Source organism: Salmo salar, chromosome ssa03 (genome assembly GCF_905237065.1).
Source record: "Salmo salar chromosome ssa03, Ssal_v3.1, whole genome shotgun sequence".
Classification (NCBI taxonomy): Eukaryota; Metazoa; Chordata; class Actinopteri; order Salmoniformes; family Salmonidae; genus Salmo; species Salmo salar.
In genome coordinates this window covers 30,402,178-30,425,967 of record NC_059444.1, presented here as the reverse complement: position 1 = coordinate 30,425,967, position 23,790 = coordinate 30,402,178, and the positions used below count along the sequence as shown (strand labels likewise).

General features: G+C 44.3%; 1 protein-coding gene across 1 annotated transcript; it reads right to left on the bottom strand.

Annotated features, from left to right (window-relative positions):
• Nucleotides 1-631: 631 nt before the first annotated feature.
• On the bottom strand, nt 632-23,076 carry LOC106599719 (desmoplakin). The gene is made up of 24 exons (XM_014191018.2): nt 22,684-23,076; nt 21,149-21,233; nt 19,840-19,961; nt 19,515-19,656; nt 17,735-17,860; nt 17,575-17,634; nt 17,297-17,464; nt 16,981-17,085; nt 16,633-16,728; nt 16,382-16,507; nt 15,564-15,722; nt 15,212-15,366; nt 14,920-15,046; nt 14,343-14,529; nt 13,828-14,072; nt 13,398-13,579; nt 13,043-13,181; nt 12,593-12,786; nt 10,013-10,175; nt 9,779-9,862; nt 9,500-9,607; nt 8,615-8,713; nt 7,912-8,409; nt 632-5,988 (listed from the first exon to the last, which is right to left on the bottom strand). Exons 1-24 carry the CDS (start codon nt 22,887-22,889, stop codon nt 2,746-2,748), a joined length of 6,819 nt encoding a protein of 2,272 aa, XP_014046493.2. The 5' UTR covers nt 22,890-23,076; the 3' UTR covers nt 632-2,745.
• Between the last annotated feature and the right edge of the window lie 714 nt (nt 23,077-23,790).

Here is a 23,790-nt window from a genome sequence, read left to right as displayed (position 1 = left end):
TTTCTATAGAGTAAGTTAGTCACTTTAAGTCACCATAGGGTTTCAGAAGCACACATTTCAACACCATTGGAGGGCAGTGACTGTACCTCGTATTGTGTAGTAGTACAAAGGTACATGATGATTCAGTTGTTTGGCACCTGACCTAAGGACAGTGGAATCTGGCTTACATAACAGCACTTTGTAAGTGACGGACCTTGGTTACTGAAGGAGTGACCTGCTTAATGATTGACTCTGTCCAAACTAAAGCCAGGCATTAACGCGCACACACACTGATATTCCTGTGTTGCTGTCCTCTAAGACAACTTTCTGTTACTATATCTTCTCATGAAATGATTGTGTTAATTTTCATTATATTGCTAATTTTCAGTTGTACCGTTATGTCAGTTATGTTTGTGTGTGGTAAATGTTCACAGTAAAAATGCTTTAGAACAGTGTGAACGGTATGGGACATGGTCTTCAACAAGCCTATTGAGTTTGTGAGAGTGCAAGCTTCGACAAACCGTCAGTGAGTGAACCCACTATTGCATTATCATCATAGTTGAGGGCATGTTCTCCCTATTTTCATGCTTCTTAAAGCTCCATAGACTAACGATGGACTTTAAACAATCTCTACATGACACTTACAAAAAGACACTGTTGGAAATGAACTTTTATTTTTCAATTGTTTGGAATAAAAAATATATCATTACATAAAATCTATTCAGGGTAAATTCATAATGGTTTATTACTTGTTTTATAATTCAGTACCATTGGACATTGTGTTGTAAGTCATTGTCAAGTACATTCATTGTTACTTCAAATGATTGCTTGAAAACCAAAATTAGATCAGCAAATGTTTGCCAGTGATTGAGTGATATTAAAGCAAAATAAAAGTCAGATAAATTAATATTGTAGACATTGTAGAATAGATGCTGTGAGCCAAGGACATTGAAGCAGTAAGATATTACCTTTACATAACAACAAAACATAGTACAATATAAAAGCAGTTTTATTTGGTAAAACGTTATATATTTCAAAACTACATTTATTTTCAAGTTTAAAAATCTAAACATTTACATGGATTTTAGATTTCATTCTAACAAACTGTTATCCATCGAATAGTTGAATATGTTCAACCTTTATACCCCCAAACCAGATTTAGCTAACAGCACAAAACATAAACTAAACACAATCAATCAATGAAAGATATACCACATCACAAATTCAACCCCATCTAACCCACTTTCCCTCTTCCTCAACCATAACAAATGTGCCACATCACATCTACTCCTATCTACTCCACACTAGAATTGTCATTTTCAGCCCAAACCCGACCGCCGGACGTGAAATTCTGAGAATTTATTCGGGCCGGACGGGGTTGGGAATTGCCGCGCTCTTTTATAACATTTTGGGGACCGTGCGTGTCTTCGTGACTACTAGCGCACCATAGCTTCTACTACTGCTCTCTCTCTCTAAATATCTCCCTCACCCTCCCTCTACTAGGCTTACGTGTTCAGATGATGAAGGAGAACAAGGAGGGTAGGACCGAGCGCTGCGTGCGTATTTGTGTGCCAAACAGGTGTTAGATTAAAAATGGTTTCATTTCTAGATTTGTTTAATTATTCAAGTCTCCCTTTGTTATTTCATTTTCTAAATAAAATGCCTGATTGTATTTAAGGCCATGAATGACGTATATGCTGTGTAAAGACATGAATGAATGACTGAGATTATATATTGATGTAAATTTCACTAAAACAGCTAAAACAGGACGTGCTCTCAACGCGATGGTGAATAGATTATATACGTTTACTATAGCCTACCAGGCATGATAATGATAATAATAATAACACTTAGTTCATTCATCATGATACCAATAGAAAATAACAGCAATCAATATTTTCAAAAGCATGCGAGTCTCGTGTTCATATTTCATAACCTCTGCGGGCTTTTGGAGTTACCTATACAAGAGTCAAGTGCAACATATTAACTTGATTTAGGCTACACTATTGCATGCAAAATGTTGCTGATCAGTGACAGATGAGCAAACAAATACATGAGCTACCACCTCCACTTATTTGCCCAGCCAGAGATCAACCAATTATACAGATTCAAACAAAATAACATTGATTGATTATCAGACAAGTCGCAATGTTTAGGTTACTACGAGAGTGAAGAGCAAAATCCACTTGTTAAGCTATATAACATGCTCATGAGCACTCACCTCAACTTAGCTAACATTTTCCCTACCGAATTGTAAACAAATATCCAAACGGAGATTCAGTGAAAAGAAATCCCCAAGCTTGTCTCAAAGCAGCGCGAAGGCACTGTCCCAATCAAAACGGTGCTGAAAATATCATCAAATTGACCACCCATGGCTATTGCTTTAAATGTATTATAGGCTAACGGTTGAATATGACTTTGGGAGCTTCCATAAGCAAAAATGTGATACATGCCTTCAATTGCATTAGCCTATAGCCTAATTAATTCCAATATTTTCGTAATTCAGTTGATCATAACTAGGCCTAAGGTGAGTTTTCCTCTCTCCTCGGTTTTCTGCCGCATTGTTCTCAACACCAGCTTAAATCAATAGGCTGTCTTCTAGAAATCTAGCTTTTTTGAGGGGTTCGGGTTCATAACATTTCTATGATGTGGGACCGGGCCTGAGCTCGGTCTTCAGCTCATCGGGCTTGGGTAAGACCAGGCTTTAATTTTCAGACCCAAAAGCAACTCTACTCCACACCCTCTTTCCATATATGTGTTTTAATATTAGAACTTTGAGTTGACGCTTAGGGTGTTGGAGGCAGAAGTGGTGAAGGTGCTGTAGCTGGAGGAGTAATCCACACTGCCCCTGCGGGAGCCACTCCTGGACCCGGAACGAGAGGTGGCCAGTGAGCCAGCCCTGGAGCCCGAACGGGAGCCTGGGTTGGACACGTTGTAAGGGCTGCTAATGCCCTTGCTGGACATGGAGGAAGCCTGGAGCATCTTCATGCCATTGCCTTCTTCCACCATGCAGCTGTCCATGGCCTCCTTGTAGGAGATCTTCAGCTTGGTCTTGGGGCATGTCAGGTTCTTGGTATGGCTCCTTGTGTCCTGAAGCTTCTGTGCTCCTCTCCCATCCAGCCAGCCCCTCCGGATGGCCGCCTCAATACTGGTCTTCTGTCCGTTGCCGGGTTCTAAAAGCCCTCCTGTCAGATACTGGAACTCCATGAACCTCGTGCCAGCCTCGTAAGGCAGCCATTTCTCCTTCATGGCCTCGACCACAGACATCTTCCTCTTGGTCTTCACATCCTCGAAGCCCATGAAGGCTTTCTGGGCTGGCTTCAGCTTGGTGGCCATGTCATCATCGATGAGGCCTTGGTGGACGGCATCCTGCAGGTTAAGCCGCTGGCCATTGGTGGGGTTGATGATGCCTCCAGTACAGGCCTGGGCCTCCAAAAGCTTCTGAGCTGTAATGGCATCAACTATGCCTCTCCGTAGAGCCTCCAGGATGGTGATCTTCTCCATTGTCTCCATGTCAAAGACGGCCGCTATGGGGCTCCCTTCATCAAACTCATCTGTTGGGGAGAAGGTGATGGATATGCTGTTGAAGCGCTTGCGTACGGTGGGGGAAGAAGGGCAGGCCTGGGTGGGACTGCTGCAGGTGGCCACATCCTCCATGTTGCTGGCGGTGATTGACAGCTCGCTCAGGCTGCTCTTGCTGGTGATGAGATCGGCGAACTGGGTCAGAGTCAGGGTTCCTAAACGATACTGCTCTAGGGAGGTCTGGTCGATGATGCCGCGGTCCAGGGAGTCCTGGATGTCATACTGTGTGCCTGTCTTCCTGTCCACCACCACCATACGGGCTGAACCATCAGAAGCTCTGATGGTGATCTCCTCCCACTCACATTCCTGCTCTGAGAGATTCAGAAAGGTGTCGTAGTCGATGAGCTCCTTATGGTAGGCTTCCCTCACGGTCATCTCTTTTCCAGTGTCAGGGTCTACGATCACTACCCTCCTCTTACGGAGGATGTTCTTCTGGCTGCTCTGCTGAACCATCTGCTGAGGATTGGTCTTGTCCCTCAAAGGCAGAAGAACCAGACCAGTCTTGGGGTCGGTGATACACCTCTCCTTCAGCTGCAGATAGGTCAGGTTCTCTTGGGTGTTGGGGTCAAAGAAGCCCTTGGTGTCGTCTCCTTCGTAGGTCAGGATCTCGTTCATTTCCTCGTCAAAGTAGCCCCTCTTGTAGGCAATGTCTACATCGATACGGTGGCTCTCCTTGGGGTCGATGATGCCACCACTGGCGATCTGAGCCTCTAGAAGCCTGATTCCATGGCCCTTCTCAATCAGATCCTTCTCGATGGCTTGGAAGAGGGAGATGATGTTGCCAGTGTGGGGGTCTTTGTATCCAGTGACTGCTTTCTCTGCAGACATCAGCTTGTCCTTGAACTCTTTGCCCACAAGGCCTCTCTTCCAGGCCTCCTCCACATTCATGCAGACATTGTTGATAGGGTCGATCACAAAGCCGGAGGCTGCCTGGGCTTCCAGAAGTTCCAGGGTGGTTCCTCGTCTGAGCAGTCCTTCCTTCATGGCCTGGTAGATGGTCATGATCCTGTTGTTTGCCTCATCATAGATCCCCGCAATACAGTTAGAACCATGCAGGTAGTTCTTGAGCTTGTCCTCAATTTCCTTGCTGCTGAGCTTTCCCTGGTTCAGCTTCTGCACATCGGTCTCAGACAGCAGGTTGGAGTTGATGAGCTCTGTGACGGACACCTCTCCCCTGAGACCCTGCACGGTCATGGGCTTCTCTGGGACTGGAAGGAGCAGCAGGCCAGAGGCGGGCTCCATCCTACACTTCAGCCTCAGATCACTGTAGCTGATCTTCTCCTCAGTGATTGGGTCCAGATAGCAGGCAGGTTTCTTGTTCAGAGCCCTGTAGAGGTCTTCGTCGATCAGGTTGCGATCAAGTGCAAGGTCTTTGGGCAGGAACACGCTCAGAACGGGGTCCAGGATGCCGCCAACGGACTCCTGAGCCTGCAGCAAACGGAGGGCTGTCTTCTTGTCCAGACGGTTCTGCTTTAGAGCCTGTCCGATGGACAGCAGCTTTCCAGTGTATGGGTCTTTGAAGCCTGTGCCGGCTGCTTCAGCTGTCATCAGGGTGTCTCTATCGTCTGTGTCCACCACCCCTCTGGAGCAGGCAGCATCAACTGACATCTTCTCGTTGAATTTGGGGTCCATGATGTGGCCGGTGGCAGCTTGAGCCTCCAGTAGCATGATGGCGCTCTCTTGGCTGAGCAGGTTCTTGGTCTTGGCTTCAGTGATGGACATCCTGCCCTGGGGGCCTCTGACCATCCCTGCAATGACGCCTGTTCCTTTGAGGCTGAGCTGGATGTCCATTGCCACATCCTCCACGGTCCTCTTTCCCTTCAGCAGCTGCTCCAGGGTGGCCTTGCTGATGATGCCGCAATCACACAGCTGGTGGGCGGTGACCTTTCGGCGAACCCCATTGAACACCAGCTTGGACGGATCCACAGTGACCACTTTCTCGTCCGTCTGGGTCTGGATGCTCATGGAGTCAGGCCTCTGCTGCAGCCTCCTCAGCTCCCTTTCCAGGGAATCTCTCTTCAGGGCCAGATCCGACACCTCCCTCTGTGAGCTTTGCAGCCTGCCCTTATGCCTCTCCTCCACAGTCCTCAGCTCCACCATCGTACGCTCCAAATCTCTCTTCAGGGAGAGCCTCTCCCTCTCCATCTTGTCCTTGTCTGAGTCACATTGCCTCATCTGCCCCTCCTTCAGTTCATACTGGCTCTTCCAGTATGTAAAGTCCTTGTGGATCTTGTCTCTTTCTTCCTGGAGACGCTGTTTGTTGCGAAGCTCAGTCTCAAGGGAGACCTTGATGCGGTTCAGTTCCTCTTCGTAGCGACCCTGGCGGGTCTTGTCCTGTTCCAGCTGCTTCAACTTGATCAGAAGGGTGTCCCTCTCAGACAGGATCTCAGTGTAGTGGTTCTGAGACTGCTGCACCATCATGGAGGTCTGGAAGGGAAAGAGAGAATAAGACATATTGGTCAACACACTCCCATGTTTAAAAAAAACTGTATGGATAAAGACTGTATAAATCATTATATATTAAAAAAGTTACCCTCTTCCCTTTCTGGTTAAAATATTGAGGGAAGAAAGATGAACACTATTGTTAGCAGATTGTTAGCAAATTTCCAGCAACCAGCGAATGTATAGTCTTAATTTACTGTAGATATCATGAGTGAGTGCAGTGCAAACCATGGAAGCACTCAGGTGGTGAACATTGGTCCTCTGAGAAAACAATGAAATTATTGATTAAATACTTATAGAATTTAGCCAGTGGAATTAGGAATTATTAATAATGAATGAATATTTCATAGTTGAGTAATAGTTATTAATTGTTAACAACAATACAATTGTTATTTGAGTGAACAAAAGCAAAGCCATTTTCTCATGCAAAAGTTTGAGAAAAAAAACCTGAATAATAGAAAACATTAATTAATCATGTAAATAATTTGAACTTGTTCCTCCTAGTGCCAGTCATTCATGCAGAGTTGTTGGAATTAGTTGGAATTATTTGGAATTGACCCCTCAGATCAATCAAAATACCTCAAATGATTGCTTTTGGACTTTGTCTAAATCCGATTTGAGCTTTTCCCTCTCCTTGGTCATGTCCTTGATGAGCGCTTGAAGTTCCAGTGTCATCTTGCTGCTGCTCTGGAGCTGGACATGCAGGGAAGAGATCTGGGATGTGCTCTCTCCATCAACCCTATCTCTGTCAAGTTTCAGTTGCTCTTTCTCCTGCTTTACTCCTCTCATTTCCTCCTCCAGCCTCAGCCTCTCCTTGGTCAGCTTCTGGGTCAGGCACTGGAGTTTCTCGATTTCTGTGGTGGCATCATTGAGCAGCCGGCTCTTCTCCTCAATGGTTTTGTAGAGGCTCTCGTTGCGGAGATTGACCTCACGGACCTTCGCATGCTCCTGGAGGAGCTGCTGTTGGAGTGCCTTTAGCTCTGCGGATACCTGACCCAGGCGATCCGTGGTAGCTGTGTGCACCCGCAGGCTCTTGTCCAGAGCCTCCTGGAGAGGCCGGAGCTCCTGCTCATACTTCCTTTCTGAGGTGGACACCTCTTCCTGCCTGGCCCGGAGGGTGTTGATGGTGGTGGTGTGTTCTCTGCAGCTCTGGGTCATCTTCTTCAGCTCAGACTCTATCCTCTTCCTGCGGGTGAACTCATCCTGGGTGGTTCTCTTCTGCTTCTCCACCTCCGCTTCCAGACTGTTCACCATGACCTGCACGTCCCGGATGCGGCTCTGAAGCCGGGCGGACGTCATCTCAGCCTTGGTCCTCTCATTGGTCTGCTTTTCGAGCTCCACTCGGACCAGGTGGATCTCCTGTTCTGAGCTTTTGAGCTTGTTGATGACCTCCCGAGAGGTGATGTTACTGGTCTGCAGCTCAGTGTAGGTCTGCCTCAGCTTGGTGACCTCTAACTCCAGGGCACTCCTCCTCTTGCCCTCCTCATCTAGGTTGTATGTGAGCAGGCTGATCTGCCTGCTCTTTTCCTGGCTGCTCCTGATGGCCTCGGCCAATGCTTCTTTCTGCCTTAGCTCCTCTTCTCCTCTCTGGGTGACCAGGGTCTGGAGCTGTATCTCCAGCTCTCTCCTCCTCCTCGACTCCTCCGTCCCCTTAGACCTCTGCTGGTGGGCCTCCTCCTCTGCCTTCCTCCACATATCCTCAGTCTGAGTCACAGATAGTCTCAAAGTCCTCAGCTCCTCTTCAAGATCACTCTTATCAGCTTCTAGTCTTTCACACTGCAGTTTGAGCTCGGCCATGTCCTCTTGTTTCTGCTGAGAAGCCTGGAGGATGGTGGTCTTGGTGACATGTACCTCCGACTCATAGTTTTGCTTAAGGTTACTAATCTCCTGGTTGCACTGCGTTCTTACCTTAGAGATATCCTGCTCTGCCCCGCGCCTCCTCGTGGCCTCCTCTTCCAGCTGCATCCTGAGCCTCTCCAGCTCACGATCCTTGTCCTTCACCGCTTTCTCCAGGTCGATCTTGGACCAGTTGACCTCGTCCAGCTCCTTCTGGCGCCGGCGCACGGCTGCCTCGTACTCTTCCTGCTGGCTCGTATAGCGCTCCTCGGCCAGCCTCCTCTTCCTCTTCTCCTCATCCAGCTGGTAGGTGAGGCGGGCCAGCTTGTCACTGAGCTCAGTCAGCTGGCTACTGGTGGTGTCCAGGCTCTCCCTGGCCACGCTGGCCTGCATGGCTGTGGTCCTCTTCACCTCCTCCATGGAGATGAGCTGTTCTTTAGACTGTGAGAGCTCTAGCTTATAGCGGGACAGGGCATCCTCTAAGGAACGGTTCTTCTCGCTGCGGTCCTGGATGTTATCCTTCAGACGCCTCAGCTCCTCCTCCAGAAGCTCGATCTTGGTGTTCCTTATCTGAAGGGGGGAAATAGAAGAGTCACAATGAGATAATAGTCGCAATGAAAAGTAGTTGCCCTTAAAAACTAGGATCAGATTAACCTAACTCTATCATAACCAAGGAAAGTCATATCACTTCCGGAAATTAATCATTTGGAGGAAACTCATATGCTACATATATGGCAAACACATTCTTTTTATGATTCTGCCATTACGCCCTTACCTTCAGTTCCTCCATGTTTTTCAACATCTCCCCCAGGAACTTGTAATAATCACTGGAGCGGGTCAGGAGCTCTATGTAGCGAGACTGGAGGTCATTTGCCTAGTGGGGTACAGTTAGATTTAATAGATAAACAAGCAGTCATAGACTCTTAAATTAGTGTAAAAAATGATAATAGAGCAACTACTATGTACACTTAGAAAAAAGGGTTCCAAAAGGGGTTCTATTGCTGTCCTCATAGGAGCACCCTTTTTAGTTCCAGGTAGAACCCTTTTGGGTTCCATGTAGAACCCTCTGTGGAAAGGGTTTTACATTGAAGCCAAAGAATTATACCTGGAACCAAAATGGTTCTAGCTGGAACCAAAAAGGGTTCTTCAAAGGGTTCTCCTATGGGGACAGCCGAGGAACCCTTTAAGGTTCCAGATAACACCTTTTTTAATAGAGCCAAATAGCAAATCAATCCAAAAAACAAGGATTACCACACTGGGATTAACATCACTGTAATACCTGTAGGGTATTATGACTGGCATTATGCCACCTCAGGCTTCATGAACTCCTTTATCCACATTACCAGGGTGATTACCAGGGTGATGAAGAATGTCTTTGTTTTCTATGATGATAGTGTTTTGTATTCCTGTTTTGCATTTCATATGTGTACTTGATGTGCATCTTTGTAATTACAGGGCTCATTTGAAAAAGAAAAGAAAAAAGACCAGGCCCAGCATAAAACATAACAACCCCCCCCCACACACACACACACACACACACACACACACACACATTGCTCTAAACAGCTAAACTGATCCTACTCAGACGCTTTATATATACGGGCCCTGAAATCTTTATAACACTGTATACTGCCCCCTGTTGGACAGGCTGGTTCATTACCTCTTCTCTGACCACAGTGGCAGGAGACTGCAGCATGGTTTTCTTAATTGGGATGTTCAGCAGGGTCTCCAGTCCAGCACTGTAGGAGGCCAGCTGCAGCTCATAGTCCTGGAATGAAGTAGAACCATGTATGAATACAAGCATATCGTTTTTATTTTATTTTACAAGCTAAAGTATGATACGGTTTTAGTTGGCGATGTGATATGCAAACTGGTAAGATACTTTTAGTGACAACCAAATTCAAGGTGTTGAGAGAGGTTGTGAAAGCATGCCATTCACCTTGATGGAGGTAGCGCAGGTGTCTGCATCCTTCTGTACATCCTCCACCTTCTCCTTCTTTCCTTTGATCTCACTGTGCAGCACCTGTCCATCAAACACACAGGGCTTGTCATGAGTGTGTTCAAATCTATCAATCATACCTGAAACAACCAGTTAGTCTCTGTACTGTACAGAATTGTACGACACCATTTTAGATAAAACATTTTTTGGGGGGATGGCTGTGCAGTGGCCTACCTTCTGTTGGTTGAGGTGCTCCATGAGGGCCTGGATGTCGCTGAACTTGGCTGCCTGCAGGGTGTCCTGGCGCCTTTTAGCATTGTCTATCCACTGGTCTACCACTCCACTGCTCTGCTGAAAATGTCTTAGCTGTTTCTCCTGCTTCTCAAGGTCCCACACTCTTATTAGAGAGGGATGGAGAGAGGGAGAAGAAAAAGGAGAGTCAGTCCCATGGTCAATTGAGTTGCTGACTACCAGCAAAAAGAAGACTATGGAATGCAAGGAGGCTGAGTGTGATGGATCTCCTGGTAGTGCATAGAAGCAAGTATTATGAAACATCAGAACTGGATATGAGAGTGATTTCATGCACAGCAAATATGCCAGTCTTACCTAGCGAGATTTCTCAGTGTAACATTTCTAGTGTTGATTCAGAAGTTAAATGAACACTCAGTGGTGTAAAAGTACCCCAGTGTTGGTGTTAATAACCAGAGTTGAGTGTGATTGAGACAGTTTTACTCTGTGGAGAGTAAAACACTCCCATCAAAACCAGGGCCATCTTTATCTTTATTTTCCAGCATGCTCTACTGCAGCTCCATTTTTGGGGATTGTTTTTAATATGCGTTTTTGCATATACATTGATTAAATTAATCTTATGGTACACAAAGATAAATAACATACATTTTAGTTAGTTAGATTTATTGCACCTGTAACTGAAATAGTTGTTCCAGTTGAAATGGTTTAGGTTGTCTCCTTTATCAAAGTTCCCAAGACTGACAGTCATTCTGAATGCAGGTCGCGGGTGAATACAAATTCAAACTGTTGATTGTCCTAACTCTGTCCAGATTCCAATAATAAATACATATCATTTTGCAAGCCAGCATAATGTGACTTGGAGGCCTGATGTGGCTACAAATGGGGAAACAAAGCTTCTTGAAGCATTTAGCATTTCTGGCCAATTGTGTCGAAAATAGGTTCATTACGCGAAGCTATGATCAACACGTTGTACACTAGTGGCACTTGCTGATCAAAAGAATTTAGAACAGACAAATTAGTATAGATGATGCCGTAGCGCGTCGTGCGTGCACACGGTACCAATTTTGTCTTCTACCGAAACCAATACCAAACCAATCAGGTGGTTGTTTGACAAAACAAAGCCTTGGACGTCATTGATCACGTGCTTCTGATAAAGTGACACAAGCATCGGCACACTGCTTCAAAGCAAACTGCTTTGCGATTTCGGCGCATGCCTCGGAGCTCCGGTATCAAATATTACATCACTAAATGTGGCCTGTAAACCAGTAGATTCCTAACACCACTGTGTTAGGGTAAAACATGGCCTTGTGATATATGTAATGTATTGTCCCAAACAGTTACATTTTTATGATAAGATTCAAAAGGCACTCGCACATCTGAGCAATCTTGTTACAGGTGCATGGCAACAGTTGAAACAGGATGAAGGAAAAAAAGGAAACCGCACACTGTTCTTGATAGTATCACTGATATTTAATAAGCTTACGTATCGGCCTAACGGCCTTCGTCAGAGCTTTTGTGAATTTTCTGAAAACAGCACCTCTATGTAGACCTAGCCCCACCCACATCCGTTCCAAGTATGGAAAGGGGTTGGAGGCAAAGGAAAAATAAATAAATAAATAAGTGCTACCAAACATAACAATATGCATTTCACAAATATTACAAAAGTGTATAGACAAGACGCACCGAACACGTCCATAAAATCACAACGAGGACATAGCAAGTTTTCATTAATCATTGGGTACATCAAACGAAAAAACAAAGTAATCTTGAATAGGAACATATTTTATAACATACAGTAGAAACTCAATTGGTAAAGTCCACAGAACAAAGGATGTTCTAATTCAACAACCATGTCTCTGTCACTAACAAATATAGTCATGGGTGGTAACTCTACAAATCATTCAAAAAGTCAAGGCACACTGGGAAATTATATTCGAGGCATGGCTTAGTGGCAACATGGCTTTCAATTCGTTATTTTTGGCCACCAGTGAGTGGAAGTGCCTTTCTAGGGAGTGTTTCCTTGCCATCATGCTTCTACAGCTGCATTGCTTGTTGTTTAGGGTTTTAGTTTAGTTTTCTGCTTATGTAAAAAGGGCTTTATAAATACATTTGATTGATTGATTGAAGTATTGTACAGTTTGTGGTCTACGGTTATGTTAATTTAAGTTTGAGAATGTCTGCTGCCAGTTCTGAAGTCTATAAATGCTCACAAGGGCATGTTGCAGTAAAGACCAGTACATATTATATTATCTCCTTAACCCAACACTGAATGACCTAGTCAAGAGACACAGATCTCTTTCTGTGATGGTTAAAAATACTATGAGGTGTTATTGCATAACACTGAAAGTGTTAATTACCTAACATCAGCACTAAGCTGATCATCACATCAGCACTAAGCACTGTGTTCATTTAACACTCCAAAGTGTGGACCCGTATAGACACTGGGCCAGTGTTAAACTGAACACTGTCAGTGTTGATTTAACACGAGAATTTGCTGTGTGTGTTTAAAAGAGTTTGTAAGAGTGTATGTGAGAAGTGTATGTTTAGAGATCTAAGTGAGCTCACCTGCTGTCAATCTGGGTCTGGATGCGTCGCCAGCGGTCAGACATCTGACCCACCAGGTCAGCGTACTTGGACAGGTCCACATCACACTTGTGGAAGGAGGCTGAGATCTGACTGTTCACGTGCACTGCATTGACCAGGTCACTCTCCATGGCCTTCAGCAAGTCTCTCTTATTTTCCAGTTCCGACTTCATTTGCTGTAGGGGCAGACAACAGACAGACAAGCCTTAGGAAAAACACTGACACTCTTCTAGTTGAAATACACTCCCCTTTGCAATGCCATCACCGACACAGCCACAGTGCAGCAAACCACACAACAACCCAGAAGCATCATATATTTGTTTATATTAGGCCGTTCAGAGTCAAACAGTCACAGCACTCCATAATGTACACACTAAACATGGATTGAAAGACATGAATTGACAGCAGTTGGTAACTGATGGTTTATCTGACCTTGAGGGTGGATCTGTAGCGCTCCACCTCGTTGAGATCCAGGGAGGTGGTCTCCTTCTCAGTCAGACGGGCCTCGTGGACCTTGATGACATCCTCAGCCTGGAGGAGGCTCTGGCACAAGTTCCGAAGATACGACAGTCTACACAAGGAAAGCAGACACATGCACCACGTTACAACACCATCTCAACAAACGACATTTCAACAGTGAAACATGAGACAACACCACAACAAACTATAACCATTTTACAGAGGTGACACTTTCCCCCAACAAACATTTGCTAACCAGTTTGTTTACGCAACCATTTCTTAACATAGGAAGAAGACTAGAAGGTAGGAGCTCCTGTGAGAGCCATACCTCTGGAGGTAGGCAGAGGATAGTCCCTGCAGATCTCCCAGTTTCTGGTTGAGGAGGTCTAGCTCTTTCCTGAGGAACTTGGCCTGCTCTGAGTCTGCTGCTGTCCCTTCCAGCTGCCTGAGGACCCTCTCCCTTAGCCTCAGGTACTCATCACGCACCCCGTCCAGATCATGGTGTATGCCCTGAGAATCAGGAACAAGGGTTAGTTCATCATGTACAATAGGTTGCGTTTAGGATTATAAAGATTATTCAAAGAGAAATACACAAATGGATAGGATTGACCACACAGGTTGCATTCATTGCTGTCGCCTATCCAGTCATGTTATCTCAGATACTACATTAAAGACAGGAGGAAGAAATGCAAAGTTTGTCAAACTTTTTACAGGCCCATTTTCTCTATTGAATGTCTGTTATTGATGTAGTTGCATACTTCCAGCTTTAGGAGACGCTGTGAGCACTCCTGCACACTGTTCTCCCCCAGGGGCACATGGAGGTGGTGGCTAAGGCCGGACTCGGCCAGCTCCAGCCTGCGTCTGAGGGCGTGGAGGTCACTAAGCAGGGTCAGGCTGAGGGTAGAGCCCTGTAAGGTATTGGTCGTCTCCACCTTGATGGGCGGCTCATGCTGGACCACCAGCTTGACCACCTCCTTCTTGACCACCTCCGCTTTGGATTGATCTGTGAAATGGAACCAATTTGAATTTAGTGCACTGGCATCAAATCCAGTCGCATAACATATTAATGTAGTAACCTATATCCAACATAATCTGAGTGATTTCTTGGCAAACATCTGTAGCAATTGGAGTCACAGTGTCCTATTTCAATGATTAAATTCATTCTCTTAACCTCCCTGACTCTACGATTTCTATTGAACAGATGTAGTTTGCAGTGTAGACAGGGAAGGCATTCAGCCATCTAAGAAGCTCCACTAGGTGCCCTAGGACTCACTGTATGTAGGCAGCCCTATGACCAGTGTGTCGTAGTGGGTCTGGGCTCCAGCATACTGGCCCTCCATCCTCTTCTTCTCATCCTCTCCAAACATCTCGGAGCCATGGCTGTTGCGAAGGAACTCCTGGTAGTGAGTCTCCAGACTCTTTATGATGTTCCGGTACTCCTCAGGACGCATCTGGGACAGCTAGGAGAGAGAATGACAGAGAGGAAGGAAGAGTGAGATTTACAACTACTGTGGGCTAAGAAGACTACTCTTAAAGACCACCAAGGGGAGAGAGAACGCTTATTAAACATATACAGTTGAAGTCGGAAGTTTACATACACTTAGGTTGGAGTCATTCAAACTTGTTTTTCAACCACTCCACAAATTTCTTGTTAACAAACTATAGTTTTGGCAAGTCGGTTAGGACATCTACTTTGTGCATGACACAAATAATTTTACCAACAATTGTTTCACAGACAGATAATTTCACTTATAATTCACATTTACATTTACGTCATTTAGCAGACACTCTTATCCAGAGCGACTTATCTGACACCGCTGTGTAAGTGGTAGTCTTGTGTAAGGCCTTACCATGGTGAGGGTGAGAGAGTTAATGTGGTTGATGTCTTTAACACAGTACTGCCAGGAGATGAGGCTCTTGATGTTGATGTAGAGCTGATTCCAGATGCCCATGATGGCCTCGTAGTACTGCTCATTCCTGCAATACACAATATAGGATCAGTTACTAATCAACGATCTGTTTGTGTCATAATAGTAGGAAGTCAGTTGATGTAGTCTGTTGTAATGTCATTTTTATGGCAGAGTTATTGAAATGGCAGTAATGTCAGAGAGCCAGACAGCGTGGACGTTGAGGGAGTCTTACTTGTTGGCCAGTCCGATGCTGATAGGGTTGGGCGGGGGGATGAGGAGGCACACAGATGGGATCAGCATGTCCAGACCTCCAGGACCTGTCACGTGCCACTTACTGCGCTGGGTGTTGTCCGTCAGGATGCCCTCGTCCCCCTTGAAGATCCCTTTCTGATGGACACAAAGAACACAGTTCTTCTCTGCAAATATTGTATGCGTGTGTTGGTGGTGGTAGTGGTAGTATACAAGCATATACACAAGAATGTGCATGTGCTACATAAGATCATGGGTTAACAATTTAGAATGAGTGTTTTTTTCTTGTGTGTGTTGTTGTGTTGTGCTGTGCTGTGTGTGTGTGTCTGTCTGACCTGGTCTTGCTTGAAGTCACACAGTGCCTGTACTATAACAGGACTAGGACTACTACTCTTCTCCTCAGGGTTACGTGGTCTCAGCCTCACGATGCTCTTGGACTTGTTGACCAGGTTTTTGACCTGCCTCTTATTCTCCATGATCGTCTCCTTCTCTCTCTGGGGACAAACACACGTCATATAAAGGTCACGGAAACAGGTCCAATAGTCCTATAGTTATCCCTAAAGCTACTAGTTCTCCCATTGAAATAATTCCAACTAGTTTTATATCCACAACTTTCTCACCAACAATAATTCAGTTACATATCAATCATGTCTTGGGATACATGAACCACCCTAAACAATTGCAATATACCTGTATGTCATATGCATTCTGTTGCGCATATGCACATTTTTTTTAAACAAGCCAGAGCGGATCTTAATTTGAGCCAGTTTGCAACAGCAGGAAAATAATCCTACAGCAACAGGAAATGTGAATTATTATGTGGATTATAATTAATGGACATTTTTGTAGGGTTTGACACATTTTTCATTTGGAAAAATCAAGTCTGAAATTTCAAAGTAAAAATTACAAACTTCAGAAGCCTTTTTAAAACTCAAATACACTGCACGTTTTACATTTCCTGGATAGCAAGTAAATTCACCTGCAACAGGGTGATCGACTTAAGATCCTGTAAGAGTAGTAAGGAGGATTGTCTAATATATAGCAAAAATGCTCACTTCATGTCCATCATACTCTTGTCAACTATTTGTTGATATTATGATAGTTACTATAGAAACTATAGAAACATTCCCAGGTGTCAATCAGTTTTAGGTACCTCAAGGTTCTTGAGGAGCTCAGTGAGGTTCTCCAGAGATGTTCCTTTATCACAGGTGAACTTGTTACGGATGTTCTCATGTTCCTTCTGCAGCTTGCTGTAGATCTCATTGGCCTCCTTGAAGAACTGAAGTGGAGCGGGAAGTTTAGTAAAAAAATTACCTATGGTAGCTTTTAAGCAGCATTCCTTGTGTGTGTGTGTCTGTGCATGCATGTCTGTGTGTTTATGGAAGTATGCACTTGTGTGTTCACCTGGCTGTAGGCAGCGTTCTCTTTCAGGTGGACATGTATACACTTGGTGATCTGGAGGAGCCAGCTCCACTGGGTCTGCAGAGTGTCCATGTAGGCCTGGGGAACAAACACCGCCTTTTGGATAGCAGCACCTCCATAAATTGTATAGAACAAACTGATGTTTCCACTTCACTACTTATGGGAGGCTAAGGGTAGGGTTGCAAAATGCCGGTAACTTTCCCCAAATTCCCAGGTTTTCCTGTGTTTACCCGTCTGATTCCAGGAATCTTCCAACCTGAATTTCGAGAACCTGATTTTGGGAACGTTGGGGAAATGTTCAACCCTAGCTAAGGGTAAAGTGACTCTCACCTCGATCTTGTCTGAGGCTGGGTGATTGTTCTTCAGGAGGCCATCGACTTTTTGCTTCAGTTTGTTTAGCTCCTTCTCCTTTACCTCCAGGGCACTCATCAGTTTCTGGATAGAGACAGTGAGAGGACCTTCAAAAAGGCTACTAGAGTATAGGAATCTAGGCGTGTCTACTCATGGTTACCAGTGAAAGGACTTTGGTATCCATTGTTCCCATGTTAGTTTGTAAATAGACAGCAAAGTGAAAAACGAAACTAGGAAGTGTAACATGAGACTAATGAGTGTTCAGAATAGGTATAATGTCAGTGTAAAGCCTTACGGAGTAGCTTTCCTGTTTCTTGGGGATGTAGACGTCAATGTTCTTGTCTCCCCAGTTGAACACCAGCTCCTCCTCCTCTCTCTCGTTGACCCACATGATGGCCCTGGAGATCTCCTCGATGATGTTCTGCAGCTCTCTCAGCTGGCCCATACGAGCAAATGACATTTTCTGACAGAGGAGAAGAGTTCAATGTTAATACACTAATCATAACTCTGAAGAAATGAATGATCAAATGATTGTATTTTGTTCAATTGATTGTTGTTAATATGGACTCATACCTGAAGACTGTCCCATTCTTGCTGCAGGGAATGGAGGCCACCCTTGTCATCATTTTGGGCCTGAGTAAAGACACAGACGATCAGTAGGGTCTATGTGAACTATGTGGCCTGTCCAGGGGGAACTCTGGGCCCTAGTTACAGTCAGCTCTACAGTACGTACCAGCTCATCTCTGGCGCGTTCCACCTCTTGGCTCCTCTGGATGGAGCTGTGGAACTTGTTCTGGCTCAGGATCTGTTGCTCGATGGTGGCTGCGTCCTCACCCCACGGAGACGTCTCGATCAGACGCTGCATACAGACAGACACACAGGAGAGATACAGCTTACTTTACCACAACGACACTGCAAAACAGCATGCCACCAAAAGCTTAACTACATTATTATTACTGAATAACAACCTCTCAGCTTCAGGATCATAAAAAAAAAGCACAATTTGGTGTCATTTAGTTAGGAATTCTATTGAATATTTCCATGTAAGCTGTAGGACAGTGACGACGTGCTACTGAAACCATATCTGTTTGTATGGAAGCCTAAATAAATGTGTTTCTTAACTCTATCCCCTAGATGGTAGTAAATAATAATTAACTGTTCCCACTGTCAGTGTGTCTGGCATCAGCAGGAAACTATTCCACCTATTCCCCCTGTAGAGAGTTCACTTCACTCCACTCATCTTTGATAAGAAAAAGGGTGAGTGCTGTGCTCAGTTGAAACTAGCTGGGATGGTTGGCCACCCCACCACTCCCAGACAGTTTCTACAGAAGTGCACTCTCCCTTTTTCTTCCCTCTCTGCTTCCTTTTGTTTTCTTTCCCCACCCTTTTTTTTATGCATTTATGTTTGTAAGTTGGTATGCACAAATGTCTATTTGGTGAGCTACACTGTCGCAGTGAATAAAGAGGTAGGAGAGGGATATGTGGGCGGGGAGAGAGGGTATGTGACGGCTCAAATAGGGTCACGACAGAGAAACGTTTTATTGTTGCCGTTTTACTGTTGCCAATACTTTTATCAACTTGACATGCTAAAGAGAAGGAGAGAACGTACACAACACAACACGCAGTGACAAAGTCAGAAGGACAAACATCTGGGAAAGAAAAACATCTGAGAACAAGGGATGAGATAATGATAGGTAAGGGATGAGACGGAGGGATGGAATGTTTTATTTAACTAGGCAAGTCACTACTAATTCTTATTTACAATGACGGCGTAGGAACAGTGGGTTAACTGCCTTGTTCAAGGGCAGAACGACAGCTTGTCAGCTTGGGGATTCAATCCACCAACCTTTTAGTTACTGGCCCAACGCTCTAACCACTAGCCTACCTGCCACCCCAAATAGGGAGAGGTAGGGAGTGGTGTGTGTCTGACTGAGCAGATTAGTTGGAAGCAAGGCGTGCAGGGTGTGTTCGCATAGGCATGTAAGTCATCAGTCTAACAGTCATGTTCCACAACACTGTGTGTCAGTAGTGAGTGTTAGATTTCACATTCCTCTCCTTCTTTTGCCCTTTTTTCACTCTCTACTGCTCAATCTCTCTCTCCCTCTCTGGTATGTGTTCTCTCCCCCTTGTTTGTCATTTCTCTTTCTCTGAACCCTCCCCCCCTTCACTCTCTGTCTGTCTGTCTGTCTGTCCCCACCCTCCTCTCTCTCTCTCTCTTTTTGAGCAGCTTATGTTTTTTGCATCGTGGTGGTTTGAGTTTCAGCAGGCCAGAATCTGCGATAAGATTGGTGTCATGCTCCAACCTCCCTGCACACACACACGCACACGCACACACTCAAACTATCTATCCTACTGCTCTAAACCGGTTTGGAGCTTCGAGAGAAGGATGGCATATTGTCTAGGGGCTGAGTTCCAGAGTGATGCAGTCATCTATTCACCCTTTGCAATCACCTTGAGGGGGAATCGGTAGATACATTATGCAGGTTTAATTGCAGGTTTTCTAGCTTTAATACCTTCTGTTGGCCGATCCAAGACATGGCATCAGTGTAGGTCCTCCCCCTCTCCTCCCAGCCAATGCTGCCCCTGCTCATCCTCTGGGTTGTCCCACTGATGGAGGAGGTGATCCCACTCTGCATGTTCTGGAGATGCTGTATGCTGTAGGGAGGGTGAGACGGCAAATGTCAGACATGAAAGATAAGAGTGGATTCGTCCCATCTGTTTCTGAGCACAAATGTAAATGCAAACACATATGCAAATGAATGTATCAAACACACACAAACACACGAGCACACTCTCACTAGCTCTCTCTGTTTTCTCCATCTCTTTCTCTGTCCTTACCTCTTGATGATTTTGTCTTTGGGTTGTTTCATGTGCTGCAGCTCCATGGCACATCCCTTCAGCTGGTCTATAGCCTCAGAAGACATACTCATCAGCTTGTCCACCTCCCCCGCTGGACCACCCTGGGGGAGGACAATCATATGGTCAGTACAACAATACACACATACACAGTCAACACAGTACTGTCAACACACCCACACTGTCCACAAGACTGCCCAGTAAGCTACTATGTCAACATGGTAAACACACCAAAACAGCCAACAAGACAAGCGCCTAACACCTGAACATGGCAATACAGTACGCACCAGTGGAGGCTTCTGAGGGGAGGACGGCTCATAATAATGGCTGGAACGGAACTACGTCAAACACATGGAACCCATCCCACTTAATCCGCTCCAGCCATTACCACGAGCCCGTCCTCCCTAATTAAGGTGCCAGCAACCTGCTGTGGTACACACTACACCAGCGTTTCCCAAACTCTGCCCTCCGGACCTCAAAGGGAGCACTTTTTTTTTCTTCCCTAGCACTACACAGCTGATCCAAATAATCAACTAATCATCAAGCTTTGATCATCTGAATCAGCTGTGTGGTTTTTAATTTTTTTATAATTTGACCTTTATTTAACTAGACAAGTCAGTTAAGAACAAATTCTTATTTACAATGACGACCTACAGAGAAACAGCAGGTTAACTGCCTTGTTCAGGGGCAGAAAGACAGATTTTTACCTTATCAGTTCAGGGATTTGATCCAGCAACCTTTTGGTTACTGGCCCAACGCTCTAACCACTAGGTTGCCTGCCACCCCAGTGCTAGAGCAAAAAAACGAAACACGCACCCCTTGGGATCATGAGGACCGAGTTTGGGAAACACTGCACTAAACTGTCAAAAAGACAACCAGGAAGACCAACGAGGTCAAAAAGACCACACCATTATGACCCATAATGGCTGAAAACACTTCAGGAAGGGGAGATAATAATAGACCATTCATGGACAAAAAGGCAAACAGCACGTTTCAGGACAGTAATTCTAGATGAGTGAAATAGTATCAGTACAGCTGAAGACAGCTGCTACCAATGTTCCATCAACACAGAAAAAACAGGATTGCAAAATCCTCCTGTTTACACAGAAGCATCCAAGATAATTAAAAAAATATGACTTTATATTTGTAAGTGAAAGATCAATTATTATGCTAAAGCTAAACCCATTTTAATGCTGCTATTCCACAACCAAACAAGTTTGTGTGTGGGCGGGCATGTGCATCCATACGTGTGTGTGTTTCTATCCATAATTGACCTGTGTAGGGTACTTACTGCCTGGAGAATCTGCTGTACTCTCTGCAGGTACTCCTGACACTGGCTTTGCAGGAAGAAAGCTTTGTGTTGGATGCTCTGCACACTAAACATGACAAAACAAAGAACACACCATCAACGTTTGCAATATTGTAACACAAAACATCCATTATATTGGCATTATACTAATATTTACAATAACAACAAGGTACGTGACATTAGGTGACGTCACGTTCTGGGGGAGGATCAAGTTAAGGGGTATGTGTGTGTGTGTGTATGTTGTGTGTTGAAAGTTTCCAACACATTTCACTCTTGAACACAGTCAAATATAGATCTCAGATCTCAATGTATCGGCTTTGACCAAGAATATGTGTTGAGTTGAGTAATCTGTGCTTGTATTCTGGATAATGTAGCCTAGGCTATTGAAGCCCTGTATAGAATCAGGGCAATGACCACTATTGTGAGGGTAGTTTTGTCATTTAATACATAATGTAAAACAGTACTTTGTATAATGCTAATCATAATGTAATCTGATTTATCTTAATTAAGTCTAAAAAGTGTATTTCTTCAGTATTTAATATTCCAAAATACCATAAAGATCAATGTATCAAAATAAACTACAAAATACTTGTAGTTTGTAATGTATTTAATTAAAATACATGTATTTTGTATTTTAGCATTAAAAAAAAAAAACATTTTCAAATAGCCAGCCTAACAACAACAACGTTCTCAGTAACAGATTACATAAATGTTGACAGTGACTGTGATATGTTGTTCTTTATCTATCTTAGTTGAATACTCTGACTGTACGTGTCTGCTAAATGATCAAAATGTAAATATATATGTGAAAATGAACATTCCTATATTAACTGGAAAGCACACTGGGTATTATTATTGGCCTTGTTTCAGGGCGAAGCTTATTAGAATAATACTAATGCATGCTTTGCAATCATATACTTTTTATTTAGTTAATTTAGCAGACGCTCTTATCATACCATAGTGCCTTCAGAACTCTGATACCAATGCAGAGTGAAAATACAAATTACAGGTCTCGAAATTATCTTGTTACAAAATTCACTAGAGTGTAGTTCAGCCCAATGTATTTCAAATGACAAAATACTCAGAAGTAATTGAAATACATATTTCAAATACATGCAACAGAAATACTGCCCATCTCTGCTCAAGGGGCGCCACAACCGGTACGCGAACCCTGGTCCAGCTACTGTCAAACCAACACGTAGCCACCTAAATGCGTGGTTCGGTGCGTGGTTCGGACCTCTTGGTCTAACGATTAAGGTGTTGGCTAGACAGTTGCTGGACTCCGGTTCGACTTCTGGTCGGGGATAAACCCCGAATTCACTATGATTAAAAATGCTGATCCAATGTCGGATTGATGTATTTGACAAAACAAAGTTAGATTTTTTTCCACTGTCTAAATACAATGCATTTATTCATCTGATTCACAGTAAACTAGTCATTAACGTTAACTATTGGTCCAATTTTTATCCTGTCCTTAATCAACCTTTAGCCTAATTCTGAACGCAAGGTGCACATACCTTGCTCCCCCTCCAAGTCCCCCTCCGTAGCCCCCACCACCTCCCCCCATGGCCGTTTTGGAGAAAGTTTGTGAATAGCTGTATCCGTCTGCATATTCCTGTTGATAGCCGTTTCCACCAACGACGAACTGAGTGCCGCTTGTCAGGTCTGGTCGAGAATTAGACCTCCGACTCAATGTCGGAAGTCTATTTTGAGAGCCGTACATACTAATTTCAAGTACAGTTTCTGATTTACAATTTTGTTTAAAAAAAAGGTAAATGGTCTTGAAAGAAGTGTAGTCCTAAACGTCGGAGGTGTTCGTCCCTACGCCCACCCTCTCCGACGTCTTCCTGTCGCGCAGATATTGTAGTTACTACTGTGAGAACACGGAGGACAGTCGTTTTTGGACAGACCACTCCTAGCGTCGCAGCGTCGCTAACGAAGACAGACAGTGGGCGGCAGTAACGCCCCTTTGTTAATTATATTTGGTGGTAACTTTCTACTTGCTGTGCAAAGAATTTGTCACGCTCTTCACAAGCAAGATTCTTGAGGTCGGGAAGGTCGAATGAGTATAATAATATTGTCTCTCTTTTTTTTCAAACTAAATGCTCAAATGGACAAGTGATTATTATACTATGAATTTGTTGGTACAATTATATTTTCAGTCTGCAACATAAAACAAATAAAAAAAATGCTATAATATGGGAATTAGTTTTATTAGGTTGAATAAATTAGATTTAGACACACATAGCGTACAGGTGTGTCTGAGCAGCAGGCTTTAACGGGAAAGGAATGGAGGAGGGAGGGGAGTACACACCCAGTCTGAGGCAGAGGTTAAGCTGAGGCAGACAATAAGTGAGCATTAGGCTATAACAGTGGTATTCAAACTTCTTCAGCGGGGACCCCATTTTTTTCTGCCAGAATTTCTGGGGACCAATTTCTTTCCACAATAATTTTTCTTGACCCCACCCCACCCCAAATATAATGACACAACCTTAAAATCAAGTTTTTTACATCAACAAATAACCCTCAATTCATTACATTTTCAACTCTTATTAAAATGAAAAGAAACCAATACATACGTTTACACAATAAAATTGGATTTTTCAAATTATCTTTCTCAAAAA